Source organism: Colias eurytheme, chromosome 18 (assembly GCF_061535395.1).
Source record: "Colias eurytheme isolate Ceu_HAF_F1 chromosome 18, ilColEury1 Martin Lab GWU primary, whole genome shotgun sequence".
In the NCBI taxonomy this organism is placed as follows: Eukaryota; Metazoa; Arthropoda; class Insecta; order Lepidoptera; family Pieridae; genus Colias; species Colias eurytheme.
Window position 1 is genome coordinate 4,869,281 of NC_142997.1, and position 17,144 is coordinate 4,886,424.

The window sequence follows — 17,144 nt, forward strand, 5'->3', positions numbered from 1 at the left end:
AAATCTTTTAAGAGACACGTCATGTTTAAATTGCTTTTCAATAATTATAATAACATAATTTATAACAATGAACGTCGCTGCACGTCGCTTTAATTTGCATGAAAACCATCACGTTTATCAATAAAACACATGAAAACCAATACAATTAAATATAACGAATTTTTGTAAAAGTTTTATTTGTCGAGTTGTTTTCAATAACCGTAAACAAGAATCATGTTTCAACAATGGGTTAATGTTAGATAAAACACACAATGCGTGTGCGAAACATTAGAAACGTTTCAAGCCGCGTACCGATAGCGCGTTCCTGTACTACCCACAGTCAGATACAGAGCGCACACGTACATTGGATACGCGTACAGCTCTTGTACGGAATCATACGCCATGACATCGACATTTTCACTATTTAAACTTGCGTGTTCATAGTGTATCATTATGCCTGTCTATTAAGTCCAAATAGTGTACCGGGTGATACCGGGGCGTTTACGCCCCTTGCCACGTGATCATAAATCCACTACATGACAGTAGCCTGTAGCACTGCGAGCTGGCTCGCTTGATAAGCAGTTCACAAGAATGTACGCGAAGTTTCAAGTATGGAAAGACAGAGACAAGACAGAGACACAGATAACCTACTACGTGTACCATTGGTACACGTAATACGCACTTACTGTACGCAGCTGAACGATATGCTGTGGCAACGATTCGTGTGCTGACTTTTATCCTCTGTGTGTAATGCACCCTTTCAATTATTTCGACACTTAGGCTTCGTGTGCATTTTGATGGTTACTTTTACACTTTCCATAGCACCATGGCTGGTATTTATTTATTAATTTCTCTTTATTTCTGCTACTATTACCTGTCCGTCTCTCCGGGTCGGTATACGCGAGTGCTGTGAGCACGATCCGTTCGGACGCGCCCTTGTCGTTGCGCGAATGTACTGTGAACCGAAGCGAACTGCCGCTTGTCCATAGAACCATGGCTGGTATTTGGAATATTGCTACGCCATCTATTGGAAAATATAACAACAAATGGAAAAAATCGAGCAAATTATTTTTATAGCTATAGCATTTTAACAGTTAATTTCAAAACAAAGGAATTAAAATATTGTATATTTACGTGAATGGTCTGTAAAAATTCCTTCAAATGAGAAGTTGAGATAAAAGCAATTTTAAAAAACAAGAAAGAGTGGATTTTCTTTTACACAAAGTTTGATTTGCTCAATAGTTTCAAAATTGTTTAAAATAATTATAAGATACTGACAGTGGGGTTAATTTGTTTGGAATAATAAAAAATTCACACTTACTAGTTTCATTAGTGGTCACATTAAACCTCGTTATCCCAGTAGTAGAATCCAGAGCTTCCAACACTAACAACTGCGGCAGACCACCATCATACCCCGTGACGCATCTCACAGCAAGAGAGTCAGTCACTTCCTCTCGAGCCACGTCTTCTAACCAGGAAGAGTCATTGCCAGTTGAAATCGAGCAATTCCGGGGTGGAGCTGGACGTGCTGATAAAATAATATACTACTGATATTTCCTAAAGCTTAAATATGCTAAATTTATTATTCATAAGGTAACAATACGAGTAAGTGAGATAGACCACAGTCTAATCCCGTGACGTATTAATTCTGAACAAAAAAAGAATCATTAACTTCCTCTTCCAGTGGAAATCGAGCAGTTAGCTGGGAGTGCTGGTAAAAATAATATATGTATATCAGAGACATTCTATCTTAATATATATAAATCTCGTGTCACAATGTTAGTCCTCAATGGATTCCTAAACCACTTAACCGATTATAATAAAATTCGCACACCATGTGCAGTTCGATCCAACTTGAGAGATAGGATATTTTAAACATGTAGGTACCACGGGCGAAGCCAGGGCGGACCGCTAGTTCTTAATAAATTTATGTTTCATTTTAATATTCATTGAACTAATACGAGTAAATGAGAACACCGTCATACGTGACACAACTCATATAAAGATTGTACTCAATCAATGCATGTATCTATTAAATTAAAGTTCATTCTATCCATTTTTACTATGTAAAACCAATTTCCAGTTAATGATATTATTATTTTCAGAAGGAAAACTGTTTTTAAATAAATAATAAAATATACGAGAGGTTGATTTAATAAAATGGTTCGGGATGAAGTTATTGGAGAAAATACTAAATCATTTACAATATTGTTTTTATTTTCCTGTATGAAATTATTTGATTTTTACCTCGTTCTTCAAAAGATATATTATTTAATCTGAATTGCTTATTTTTACCAATACATTGAATAGAATTACAAAAACTAATTTATTTTAAAGACTTATATTTTTTTCTATAGAATTTCAAGGATTTTGAACTCTGCGTAAATTAATTACTTACATCAAAACATTCTTTTAATTTGAAAGAAGCTGAACCCAGATTCTGTTTCAAAGAACTTGAAAATTGCTACATTTTGGAAATATTTTCATAAATAAGAGAGTCCCTTTAAAATTTATCTAAATTTTATAATATCCAATAATAAAAAGATTGGAAATCCACTATAAAACCTTGGTTAATTAATTGCAATTATAGCAAGTATCATTACTGCAATTAAAGAATTTTAATTAAAACAAAAAAATATGTGCTCAAACTAATTACTTATAAAATTAAATATATTTTTTTTGCTTTCGTCTATTAAAACATGAAACTGCTTTTCACAATATACATAATTAAAATAAAAATTACATTATAAGAAATATTTAAAAATAACCCACCAGCTGGAACAATCTGGAACACACAAGGCTGCAACTGTCGTCCCACGCTGTTAGTTCCCCTGCACGTTAGAGCCCCGTAATCTCTTTCGCTCGCGGGCGTGTATTGAAGCTCGCTTGTACTGCCGTTTAGTGTGCCTTGAAATTGTACTTATTTATACAAAAATATGAAGGAGTGTATGTATATATGATGTGAAGCATGAAAATGATACAAAAAGTAATATGATTGTTTTCATTATTTATACTGTCGTCACAATTAGAAACCTACTTACAGTGTTGTTCTTATATTTCTCATTCCGATTAAATATTATTTATTCATTTTCCACAAAAACAGAATACAAACAATACCTTTCACACACACAAATAGTCCCATCCCAGAGCCTGGAGAAGCACACACGCCACAGACCGAGCGAAAGCACTGTCACGCACACATATGAACCGACACGTACGCTCACACACAAAACACACTATTCCCAGTCACACAAAACCTCCTCCAATACTTACCATATCTCGCAGGCGACACGTTAAAGCTCTCGCCACTGTTATTGAACTGCCACAGGAAGGTGACGTCAGCGGGATCAGCGCGCACCGCGCATCGCACGCGCAAAGCCTCGTGTAGCGCGGCGCCCACTACGCGGGGGGACGGCATGCCACAAACTGGCGCATCTATTGTATACATTGTTTTTTTTTTATTTCATAGAATCCATATTTCCTTACAAATATGTTTCCTAAACTGTACTAATATTATAAATGTGTGTGTGTGGGTGTTTGTTTTTGTAAATCTGTCTTTCTTACACGTTCCGTTATACGCAATTGTCTGGAAAGTTACCTAGACTACTAAATATCTCATTCCCATGGTAATATCTTTGGGTAACAACTAGTATCCTTATTAATTTCTAGTATTTATTTTTAACGAGTTTATAAAAATTACAAAATTAGAAGTGGATTGTAAACGCGATTTATTCACAATATTATTTATCACCTTTCATACACTATAGAACTAGTACGGTCACGCGCAAAATGCCAGTAATTAGTCTTTAATTGCCAAAAAGTTTACTTTGAATAGTATAAAGAAAAGTTACTTTAGGAGTCTTTGAAAATGCTAGATAAAATAATACACTAATCTATCTCAATTTATAAAATAACTGATAATCAATTATCTTGTTAGTAGAAATCCAATAAAATTAGGGTCATTGTTGAAAATGAATAAATTGCTTTAACTTTTTCTAGACGCCTATAAAATACTTTCGAAATGTTTTATTAAATTAAACATTCAATAAACCGCGTTTTGTAAAATGTTTAAGGTTTTTTTTGTGAATTTTCGAATATTTTCCATCCATTTTTATAATATCAGTGGACCGTTATAGCAAAAAAAGGCATTCTGAGAAAAAGGGACATAAACGTTCTAGTTCTTAAAAGTATGATATAGAGAGAATATTCTTATAACACTACCAATCCACGATATCTGATTACTTATGCTTTGCGAATATGTACCGAATATACATTATCAAGAGAAGGAATTGTACTCCTTGAGAGCTACATGCAGCAAGGATTTATTTTTGCTACAAATGAATACAAAATAAATACTGAGCATGTATTCTCAAGATGTGGGACGAGGTGAAGTAATAAAGCAGTAACCACAAACTAGAATAGACTGGAATGCGTACTCTAGATCTTTTGTTGAGACCTAATGGTGACATAAAATGTATGTATATTTATGTAGCGGATTGGAAATATATTATACTAGCTGTGCTCTGTGGTTTCACCCGCATTGCTCTGCTCCTGTTGGTCTTAGCGTGATGATAAGCCTATAGTAAGCCTATAGACTTCCTCGATACATGGACTATCTAACACCGAAAGAATTTTTCAAATCGGACCAGTAATTCCTGAGATTAGCGCGTTCAAACAAACAAACAAACAAACAAACTCTTCAGCTTTATAATATTAGTATAGATTTGATATTATAGATTCTCTATTGCTGAAATTAGAACAGTCTCTGAGATATTACATAGAAGGCGGATTATAATTAGAATCTCTATCAGGTTGAAATGTATTCATTTGACTGTGCCTACCTAATATTGGCAATAACTAGGTATGTTCTAATAACAATATCCTATATTTGGATCATCCACGTGGAAATGCCGACATTTAGATCAGATTTTACATAAGAAGTTCGATTAAAACTTCAGTATTGTAATAAATTCTAACAATTTGAAAATTATTTTTCTTTCTATACTGATTCCATCAAACTATAATAATATCAATATTCAACAAAGTTAGTTACTAAAATGCGGTTTTTGTTTAAATATTGAATCAGTGGTTAAGCTTCAATTGTGGTTTGGTAAACCAAATGTGATTTCTAATTTATTGAAAATTGGCTCTGCCCTACAAGCCGTAAAGTATAACAGGTAAAGCTTCATTTCCATATAAATGATTCCATATTATGAACTTCCATATCTATCAATCTATTTCTCTATCTAATAATAAGTAACTATTATTTTGACTAACATTACTATATTATAACAAAAAAATTAAACTGGGATGACCATATTGGATGAGAATTATTTTAAAAGATTCAAGTGTTAGTTTTGTCCTTAAGGCCAATGTTATTATTTACAAATGATGTTACAAAAATAAGGATAAATAATAAAGCAATTGTTGCAATGAAAATAAAATACCAGTTTAAATTATTCTACATAAAACCTTGTAAAAATATATTGAAAACATTGTAAAAGTAGAACTAAACAGCACGTAGATAGTACGTAAAAGCCGATAGTAAAGTTAAAAGCCCAAAGCATTTTTATATTCCCCGTGTAGGTATTTAATATCCATTTAGCGCGGAAGCCCATACTAGAACATTAAACGCACATTACCTGCACCCGCAACATGACACAAAACGGGATTTGAAAGGAAATTTATTCCGGTCGGGCGAACTAAAACAAAGCTCTATGAATTAAAGTGTAGCCGCAAAACAACAGATTGCTAGTTCCCGGACAATCGTAGTAATATTAGGCAATAATTTCGATGATTTACTGCCGGCAACGCCTTCTAGGGCCAATTACTGCGTCGGTCGGCAACGGAAGGAAACGGTACGTCGATCCGACCGCAATCATTTGAATACTCGCAGACACATCGGTATTTATTACGCCGTAATTCATATCCAGTGACGTTTTATTGTTATATGTCGCATCCGAAACTAGACGTTATGTAAATATGAGGTCATTTTCTAATGCGTCCTTGGATGATATTAGATATATTAGAAAGCGCTTTACAAGAATGAAAATATCTATACCTATAGGGGGTACAGTTTCCATAATAATTCCAGATTCAAAAGATGAATTAGTTTTTATCAGTATTTTAAATGAAAGATTTCATTAAATTGCTTCGTCATAGTGTCGAATCTATTTTTGAAGAATTGCTAGACCACTCTCAACTCAAATTTGATGATCGTGCGAAATATTTCTCACGAAGCTGGTCTGATGATCAATAATTTTATGAGAACTTTCCCAAAATTATTTTTTACGAATTCTAGCTTATCTTCCTAGTTACCATTATTAATATGAATGTGGTTTTATGGACGTTAAATTAGAATTGTAGTAATGTGACCAAAACATAATTTATTGTGACGTTAAAAAAATAGTATGGTCCGTTCCGTCCGCTCAGTATAAAATGGAAATCGAGATAAGAGGGTAGAAAATCCACAGCTGTAATTTCATATGTAAAGAGGGTTAGTTTACAATCGCGATATGTTTATTAGGGATAGTGGAAACGCGAGCGTATAGGGTTAACCGACTTGAACTTACATCAGATTGCGGTGCTGTTGTAATTGTTTTTAGAGTAGCTACATCCATCTTGTGTAACCTTGGTTTAGTTAGCATTAACTGTGTAATTTTGGTATTGGTAACATGTTCTGTAATTAGAGTGATCGTGCAGAGCATAATATTGTTTTGTTTGATAGATGTGAAGCAGCCTAGCGAAGTATTTTCCCCACAAGTCTACTCGGTCAGTTTGAACATTTCTCGGGTGAGGAGCGTAGCAGCACACTGTTTCTAGAGAAACGTCCACACTGACCATCGAGATATATGTACTACTAGAGAGGTTATTCCAAACAAAAACATTGCGCGCGGCCGATGTGGTGGGGTACGTGTGGAACGAGCGAGGCGTGGCTTCAAGTTCAAAGATTAAGCAATGCGTGCAGATGCGACACATTGTGCAATCTGTTTACTCGGTACTATCTGGTGGTACTGATACTAGGGAATTAATAAAAAGAGGATTTTATATTAAACTATGTATTTTAATTTAGTTAGTAAGAACAATATCTTAGCACACACGAAGGCATTTTGAACAGAGCAATAACACGTGTTGACGCGGCAAGCGGGGGGCACAGTCCGGCACACACTAAAGATACTTGTGATTCTTGCCTCTAGCTCGTGTTAAAGAGAGTGTAGTAGCGATCGCCTCTCTAGTACGTAGTACATACTATCTCGATGACACTGACAGATCTGTTTCGCGTAGCACTTTCGTCGCTAAGCTGCTTACCGCCTATACCCGGCGCGGCGAATGATGATTCCTATGACACTGACAGTTATTCTCAAGAGACAAACTTGTAATGGCGTCACCATTAAATTAGAAACGTATTGGAGGCGTCTAAAAATGGCATTTATTAATTTTTACGTAGATTTATGCCCTAACAATGATATTCCGTTGGAATTATAACAATTCTTAACATTTACGAGAAATTATATCAATCTGACTTTACGTTTACGTAAACTACAAACACGTACATCGTTGGCATTTATCGACTAGTGCGGAAAGTATCGACAAATAAATTTCGATAATGGAAACGAGTTCACATTTTTTCCATGTTTAAGCTTTAGTTCATTCACTATTGAATGGAACAGAAGATCGCAGCATAATTAATTAATTAATTACCGTTCGCGTTAATTTACTTACGATAATATAAGTTTTTTAGACAAATTAAATGGGGGATTCCATTTTCATGATAAAATAATATACACAGTGTTAAACGGGTTAAAAATTACGTGAAAATGATAAGGCACATTTTTATGTTTTGGAAAACTTTCGTTTTACTTACCTACTTAATCTATGCTAAAAAACTTAAATTAATACAACAACAACATAATAGACGTTAAAAATTAATTTTATAATATTTTTAAAAACATGTTTACCGACGTGGCTGAATGCAAACCACGCCTTTGCCTATAAAATAGTAAAGTATCGACACGACCCATCATACGAGCAATCACTATGACGAACTGTCATAGGGATCATCATTCACCGCGCCGGGTATAATGATAAATATTTGTAAAAAATATTTCTTTAGATATCAAAATTGCATATACTCGTATTTTTTCGCACAATATGATCATCTATCAACAGAAATGATCCAACAATGCCTTTATTAATCCAACTTAAAAAAAATATTTTATCCATTTTACTCTAAACAATTTAATACTCACATTGCACCCTCAAGCTGACCGGCTCACTAGCAGTTTCTCCCCTTGCGTTGGTCGCTCTGCAGGAGTACTTGCCGGCTTCTTGTCGCGTCACTTTTTGCAACACTAGCGACCGAGTGCTCACTATTATACCGGACGTCATGTTTTGTATTACGGGTCTGTCCTGCAAGAGAACCTGAGTACTGATAGAGCCAAGGAACCAGTATTAATACGGGTATAAAAAAGGTAACTTTTAAAACAGGTTTCAAAATAGATATTTGTCAAAGACACTTTACTTATAGTACAGTAAATGTTTTAAAATGTAAGTATATGAAAATATATTATTATTTGAATAGAATTAGCCAAGAAGCGGTTCCCAACAGAGCGACCGACCTCGAAGCGATTGCTGCGCGAAGCAGCTTGGTTTATATGAACGTGGCTCGGTCGAAGAAAATGACAGTCATAACGCGCGGCTGCTCACTTTGTGGGTAAACCCGCCTTATAAACTTTGTTTTATTAAGGGCTGATTTTTCAATCCTTGGTTAAAATTTATTCGTCGAATAATGTATAAAACTACCATTTTAAAAACGTATTCTAATTGCCCGTATTTGACAGTTTACGTGACATTTTAATATTATCGTGTAATAGGTAATTTATTGGACGGATAAGTTTTAACCAAGAATTGAAAAATCGGCCCTAATTAAGAATAACAATAGTCATACAAATATTTAATACAAGACTACTACTAGCACTATATAGTAAATTCATTAATAATATTATCAAAAATATAACAAAAATGACTTGCATCATGGTACCACGAGATGCGATACTCCCGCGGGTTGGCTCGCACGCCGCACTCGAAGTACACGTCGTCTCCCTCCTTGATGTCGCGCGGGTTGAGCGTGCTGCCCAGACTTAGCGTCACTAGCGGACTGTCTGCATTCCAATGATTTTGTTATTTTCTTTTATACATTTAGAAAATACTAATAAGTAATAACTAATAACTAGTTACTACTAATTTTAAATGCAAAAGAAATGGTAATATCTGATAAAAAACAAAAATTGTGTGCGTGTACTAGTGAAACTTCTTTATGACCTTATTTTTCAAAAAATAATTTACTATATGCAACTTGACAGAAATACGTCGAATCACGTGTGGTAGGGATAAGAACAAGATGGCGCGTAATGGAAAAAAGTCACGCGTAACGAAAAAATGTTACACTAAATTTTTTTCCAACCCCGATAAAGAAGTTTCACTTCAATTAAGCTCAAAATTTGACTACGTACACGTGTAATTTTCCTATGAATGTTTTATTGATTACAGATTAATTATTTATGGAAATATTATTCCATTTTTATTAATAAAAGCATGTAGGTATGTGGGCAGCACTGAAAATATTTGTTTTGGAAATATTTTGATTATTTCTTCTCAAGCAAGAAAAGCAATTTTTCTGGGACTTCAGTTTCAACTGAATGTTATAACTTATAATTAAGGGGATTCGTGAAATTGTGAAAATTATGTATTTTTTAAAATTTTATACTTATAATATAAAGATAGTCTGGATTTGATAGACACTGAAACTATTTGCACTTTATCATTGTAACTACATAATATAGTTTTTTCATTGTATTTTATTTAAAAACAAGCAGTAAATCAACACAGCAGGGAAATTAACACAGTAATTATGTACAATTAAAGAGTAATAAATAAATAAATACTTACATACAACATTAAGTTGTAACTGATCGTCGATGGCTTTCGAAGGCAGTCTAGGGTTGGTCGCAACACACTTGACAAACACTCCATTGTCACTCGGTGTCGGGTGAAATACAAGGGTACTAACTGACCACGTTTCATTTGCGCGTTCTGTGACCTAGTGGGAGAAATGTTTATAATTTGAAAAATATGCGAGAATTTATCATAGGTAGTCATTAAATATAATCATCATCATTATATTATATCTAGATATATATAATGTCTCGTGTCACAATGTTTGTCCTCAATGGACTCCTAAACCACTTAACCCATTATAATAAAATTCGCACACCATATGTGCAGTTCGATTCGACGGATAGGATAGTTTAAACATGTAGGTACCACGGGCGAAGCCAGTGCGGACCACTAGTATCTAGATATAAATTTATAACGTATTCGATGCAAGGACACAGGCCTCGTTTTAGATTGAGTCATAATCCATGATAATTTTCAAAATTACTTGGGCAATTTATATAAGGAATTTTGGTAATAAGCATAAATATAAAATAATTTAATAAATTAACAACAGACCAGAGACAGAGTGCCCAACCGAGATGGCTCAGGCCTTTTTAACACAAACTGAGGTTTACGATCAGAAAGAAAGCTCTTAGGCATGTTGTTACCAAGGGGAACCTTCAATTCACTTAGAAATTAAAATTTTATGCGAATGTTATGGGGACATTAAGGAATAAAATAAATGTACATGGATTTAAAAGACGATTTATTCGTTACGTTTTTATTATATTGGTCAAAACATGAAGTGAATACACATTAAGAGCAGAAATATAAAAAAAAAAGCATTACTTTATCATTTTAAATAAACTAGCAGTTAATATTATTTATTCAACCCTTTACTTAATCTTTAGTTAACATATTTAACTAGGGCATCATAAACAAGTAATAAATAAAACCGGCCAAGTGCGAGTCGGGCTCGCGCACAAAGGGTTCCGTAGCAGCAAATATAATAAATTACAGTTAAATCAACCTATCTCAAAAACTATAAGAGATACTTTGATCAAACCAAAAATCGTTGAAAGAGTTAATTAGCATGCATCACCTCTATTTTTTTTAGAATTTTATACCCCGTAGTTATAAAAATAGAGGGGGGGGGACATACTTTTTACGACTTTGAGAGCTGATATCTCAAAAACCGTTCACTTTAAGAAAAATGTTTTTTAGAAAACTTTATATCATTTTAAAAGACCTTTCCATTGATACCCCACACGGGTATGTACATCGAAAAAAAAAATTTCATCCCTCAGTTACATGTATGGGGGGCCCCACCCCCAATTCTTTTTTTTACTATTTAGTGTCATATTTTTGTAGCGGTTCATACAACACATATTCCCATCAAATTTCATCACTGTAGTACTTATAGTTTCCGAGTAAATCGGCTGTGACAGACGGACAGACGGACAGACGGACAGACGGACATGACGAAACTATAAGGGTTCCGTTTTTGCCATTTTGGCTACGGAACCCTAAAAACCATATTATAACTAAATTAAAAAGTTAATACGCTATAATTATTGTATTATAACTTTATTATCCACCATGTATAATTACGTGCCGACACAATTCCATTGCACCAATATTTACTTACAATGTAACTTGTTCTACTATAGTGGATTATGGCTTGTAAAACCAGCGGCAAATTTCTTTTGCGCTGACCTAACTAACTTAACCTATGCAGATTCGAATTTAAGTGTCTGAATAATCTTCTTATATATAAAATTCCCCTGTCACAATGTTAGTTACATACTCCTCCAAAACGGCTGGACCGATTCTCATGAAATTTTGTGTGCATATCGGGTAGGTCTGAGAATCGGCTAAAATCTATTTTTCATACCCCTAAATGATGAAGAGTAAGGCAGAACAACGTTTGCCGGGACAGCTAGTAATTAATATACATAATATATAATTAGTAATCTAAAATTACTATAATATATTATGATGTTACATATTATGTAATTTGTAAAATTGTAAAACTGACATGATTAAAAGAGCAACTATGGAGTTTCTTGCCGATTCTTCTCCGTAGATACTGCTTTCTGAATCGGTGGTAAATGTTAAAAATATGTACCTAATGACGTTTCAAAAGTGCTTCTAGAAGAAGTCTAATTGAATAAATAAATGTTTGAGTTTGAGTTTATGGACGCGATAGTACCCAAACGCAGTAATGCCCTACTCGTTTCACTCAGCACTACAGTACGTGCTGTCTAAATTATCCTATAGGAGACCTGTGTAGTTCTGTAATTTCAATAGGAACATATTATGGGCTGATGATGATTGTGACTTGTGAGAATTCACACAATAGCCTGATTGACAATTATGGTAACGCATATAAATAGACATTACAGGTATTAAAAATAAATCCAACTAATATCTCCATAATCACCAACCTGTACTATTGAACAAATACTTAGGCCATTCTCCCATTACGATACGCAGATAATATGTGAGATATTCCGCGGCGACTAGTCTCCGAGACTTGCAGGATACTTGAATCGCCTGTGCGTATCGCAATGGGAGATTGGCCTTAAGGTTCATCAAAATAGCATTTTTAATTTGGATTGAAACCCTCACCCGTTCCTTCTCGAAGCTTCTATTATCCTTGTACCAAGTGATGAGAGCTGGCGGTCGACTGCCTTCAGACACGCATTGGAGGGTCGCAGCTGATCCCGCTATGAGCTGTTGTGGACGGTAGAGGAGTGATACCGAGAGAGGGGGTACTGAAAGTAATGTTTATATTGTAGGAATATTGTTTTGTTTTAAATTATTTATTAAATAATTTGCTTAGTATGAAGGTATCTACTGATCAATAAATTCTGTCTCTATAACCTTTCACGCCTCGCCACGCTTGGATAGAAAAATGTTGTGTGGTTTTATGAAACCACGGTAAAAGTGAAACTGTTCGAACGGTTCGAACGGCATGTCGCGTGCACGGTCGGCTGCCGAGTAGGTATACCTACTCGGCAGCCGCGATACACGCGACATGCGCTACACAGACCAAAAAGTTTGAGACGATGTAATAAAAGTTTCACTTTAATAATATTATGTCCTCCGAGGCTGGGTTGAGCCTGGCTCGCGGACTAATATGTTGCTTTTTGCCATAGAAACGTTTTTTTTTTCATCTATTTTGATCATTGTTTTGGGATGTTCATTAAAAGCAATCTTATAATAATATACTCATCAATGATTAAATGAAATATAACTCATCGTATAGAGAAGCTAACTTAAATGGGGCATCTTGCTGGATAAATATTGCATCTGCAAATTGCCCTAACGTCCAGATTAAAAATCAAAGGAGCGCTTAAATCAGTACACAGCAATCAACTAACTCAATTTTTAATACACGAGTGTACAAATAGTTTCAAAGTGAAGTAGTTTTCTTTATATCAAAGTAAAAAGGTAAATAAATTCGAACATTAGGGGCATGTGAATTGAACGATCATTTTCCTGGTTCGTTAACATGGCTCGATATCGGATAGGAGCGTCTCATTAGCTTCGTGAATTTTATGAAGCGGCAGCTTTCTGGACATTATCCTTTAGAAATTAGGTTTGTAGCAGACGGTGTTGTATGCTTATATTTTATTGATGTGTAAGGTAGGAAAATATGCCTTTTCATTACCGGCAATTACATTTTATAGAAAGTTGTATAATTTTCTGAAATAATGGTCTAATACAATAATACAATGCATAATGTTAAATTAGGTATATATCGACAATAATTTGGTTAAAGCTAGTGCCCTCGAAACATCTCATAGCAACAGCAAGTATATACTCTAAAAGCAAAAAAAGTCCTTCACGTTCCATAACATCAAACGCAAATAATAAATCTTAATAAGCTCCAGAAAGAAAATAAAGATTAAAAGTTCGTAACAAAATTGTTAACTCACAAGTCATTTCTAATCGCACAGATTTCTCCTGAGGCGGCACGAGATGAGTGTTCGTGGCTCGGCACTTGAACGTTGTATTGAGGTGTTCCCGGCTTAGATGTTGGACTTCTAACCGATTCACAATTACATGTGTATCGGTTTTCACTCCGATGTACTTTTGTACCGGTTTCCCGTCTACGAGCCACGTCACTACGGGCTCTGGACGACCTGTGTTAAATGGTTTTGAATTAGTAAATAAGTAAGTAGATAGATAATTGTCGAATAGGTAACGATTTCGAAAGTGCCGTTTTAATATATTTAAATGACGATATTATATTAAAATCAAAGGTATGTAATAAGTATTAATATTATATTTTTGTAAACCATGAAAATTATTTCGCCAGTAAAATTTATATAACATCTGACTGGATATATTTTCTTGTTTCTATATCGGGTCAACAATATCTTTTCGGATATACCTATCAAAATCAATTTGGTCACACAGTATCGATGTCAACAAACAAACAACAAAAACAACAGTCCGTTTGAGTGAGAAATAATTTTTATTTGACATGTAACATTTTGCTTTGTGTAATATAAGTTTTAAAACAAAGTGATTATTAACGCAAACATTCACACATGTGGATAGTTTACACGATTGCAATATATGAATATATATTTATTTTCAATTTTAATAAAATAATGGAAATACGTTTGATGTTCATTAAAAGAGAAATCTTGTTTCGAAATATGAAATAAAACGTTTTGTAAAATCTGTTTGCGTGCGGCGAAATCCGATAAACAAATGATGTTCGAATTTTAAAACAGTGCTCGATAACGTAGGAAATTTTATAGGGTATGTGTTTGGCCCACTGCATCATTACAATCGGTGGGCACACGGGCAAAGATAATCTGTGCGGCGTATAGTACTGGCGCTCCGCCAGCCCCATACTGCGGACTTTTCAATGAACTCATTGGAATGGAATATCTCTCCGAATGTTTCTATAAAAGGAGTCAAGTAATAGAAAAATCGAAGAGCAGATCCTAATTTCAGTTAGCTCACATTGTGATGCGCCAGATGCAGTCGAGCGTTGCCTATTGAAATTTAAAACGCCAGATCCCTCCAAGTATGGTAATTTCTTTTTGTGCTCTAGGACTGAAATAAAATTGTTTTTGGGACGTTATCCTTGCTGGTATTATAACAGCTAAAGTTTTACCTTGTTTGGGTATAACAAATTAAATATTGGCTAGGATATTTGGAAAACAACATAATTAAATTTGTTCCTAGAGATAGCTATAGTTAAACAAGGTTCTTTATATCATAATTTTTAATGAATAACAATACGTGGGTTTAACATTATTGATTACTTAATTAAGCTTTTTAATCAACGTAATAGTAAACGTAACGTAGCTTTACAAAGGATTTCAGGATTTGGTCATTTATAGACACACGGAAGTATTATTATAACGATAAAGAATACAAAAATGTAATGAGTGCTTTCTAGGCTCTTCACAAACAACAACGTCAAAAAAGACGCAATATAAGAGTCAGTCACAGCTAATGCAACTTCTTGCTGAACAAACTCTATTCCAATTCATTATTAGTTACATTGCACTTGTGACTTGTAAAGCGGCAATGACATGTTTATTAGATTGAAACAACATTAACGGTGTTATCACTCTAGCCCTCTCATGTTTTACTAATTTAAATGTACTTTGTGTACAACTACATAAACCCGAACAATGAATGTTCAAAAACAATTGCAGGATAGAAATATAGCTCTTATTCCCTGCGGGTAGGTATTAAAATAGAATGTGAAAGGGACTCGTTACTACCAATAACTATTATCGGATACATCGTTTGCACCGCATTCGTTGTGAAATGAAAACTGTGATTGATGATCTAATCGTTACCAACGCCAATACGATTCACAGCAGTTGAATTCAATGTGTATATATGGGCCAATCTACACGATTTATTGTGCTAATGCTAACTGGAAATGCCGGTATTAAATTTGTCAAAAACAATATTAAGCATCGATGGAAAAATCGAAAAAAAAATTCATATTACCATGACATTCGTATATTGAATTTTAATATGACAATGCAATCCTAGTTTAATACAAGAATTATGCTGAAACTAATATTCAGTTTTCATTTGTTCGTTTATTGTTTTAATTAAATGAAAAATATTACTTTGTAAGACATAGGTAATTTTCATAAGTCCATTTAGTAAATTATGCAAGATACCTACAGCTTGTCTGGAAAATCGAGCTTCAGAGAATTGCCTTACTCGCGACTAATTAAAACAAGTTATTTAATTGGTCTATACTCTATACATTCATTTCTTATCTTATAACTCTTACCTCCGCGTACTTCACAAACTAAAACCAGCGCTGAACCTTCTTCAAGAGGACCAACAACCCCCGACACGTCGGCACCAGATTTATCGTATAACAACATTTGATGTGGTGGTACTGCAACAAAACTTTTATTAAACTACCCTCCGATTTTTTACACATAATATAGTTGTTATCCAAGTTCAATAGCATTTTAACCAGATTTTTATTACATAGAACTTGTCTAAAGCTATTTTAATAGTGTTAAAATGTGCTATAAAGATGTAAACGAAAACTATTTCATAAATTCGGAATGCACTTGAAAAAGGTACAAAAATATTAATGTAATAACAAGGCTAACTCCCATCTTGCGCCTTATGAAATTGAGCCGGAATGTTATTCAACGGCAGAAAGGAATGCCTTATTAGCTTAGAGAAAAAATACAAACATTTAATATGAATTGCACTATTTAAATTTGCAAACATGCCTCACTCATAATAAAATATTATTATGAAAAAAAAATTGCTTATTAAGAATCGATTCAGAGTTTTATGTGGTTTTGTGATCTGGTTTAGATACATTGGGATAATTATTAAGCTATTGCATAGCTTCTATCGCGGGCCTTGAGCGCGGGGACCTAATCGAGAAATTCCGTAACGAAAAAACCTCACGCTCCCTACTCCGACGGACACGGAGGTGTGGCTTGAAGGCATGCTATGCAATAGCTTCACCGCGGCAGTCCCCGAGTGCCACACGTCTTTTTTTATTTAACAATTAAATTTTACAATAAAGCCTTAAACTTGTTTATATTACCCGGAATCGTAAATATCCACACAGATATTTTTACGATTCCTTCATAAGGAATCCGTTATTCAGTTGAACTATCGCATAAATTCCCAACTACAATATTATCACACATTCATCGTGATTTTCGCTATAATGAATGATAAAGTATTACTTTAATTAA

General features: G+C 34.3%; 1 protein-coding gene across 1 annotated transcript in view; it reads right to left on the reverse strand.

Moving 5' to 3' along the window:
• Nucleotides 1-17,144, reverse strand: part of LOC149900604 (neural cell adhesion molecule 1-like) — an 89,313-nt gene that overhangs the window by 5,276 nt on the left and 66,893 nt on the right. The window contains exons 4-13 of the mRNA XM_090112606.1: nucleotides 16,205-16,315; nucleotides 13,860-14,066; nucleotides 12,547-12,692; nucleotides 9,928-10,078; nucleotides 9,010-9,140; nucleotides 8,229-8,388; nucleotides 3,253-3,414; nucleotides 2,752-2,886; nucleotides 1,301-1,507; nucleotides 854-1,003 (exon numbers count right to left, since the gene is read on the reverse strand). Of these exons, the coding sequence (XP_089968732.1) occupies nucleotides 854-1,003; nucleotides 1,301-1,507; nucleotides 2,752-2,886; nucleotides 3,253-3,414; nucleotides 8,229-8,388; nucleotides 9,010-9,140; nucleotides 9,928-10,078; nucleotides 12,547-12,692; nucleotides 13,860-14,066; nucleotides 16,205-16,315 (1,560 nt within the window). The remainder of the gene's footprint in view (nucleotides 1-853; nucleotides 1,004-1,300; nucleotides 1,508-2,751; nucleotides 2,887-3,252; nucleotides 3,415-8,228; nucleotides 8,389-9,009; nucleotides 9,141-9,927; nucleotides 10,079-12,546; nucleotides 12,693-13,859; nucleotides 14,067-16,204; nucleotides 16,316-17,144) is intronic.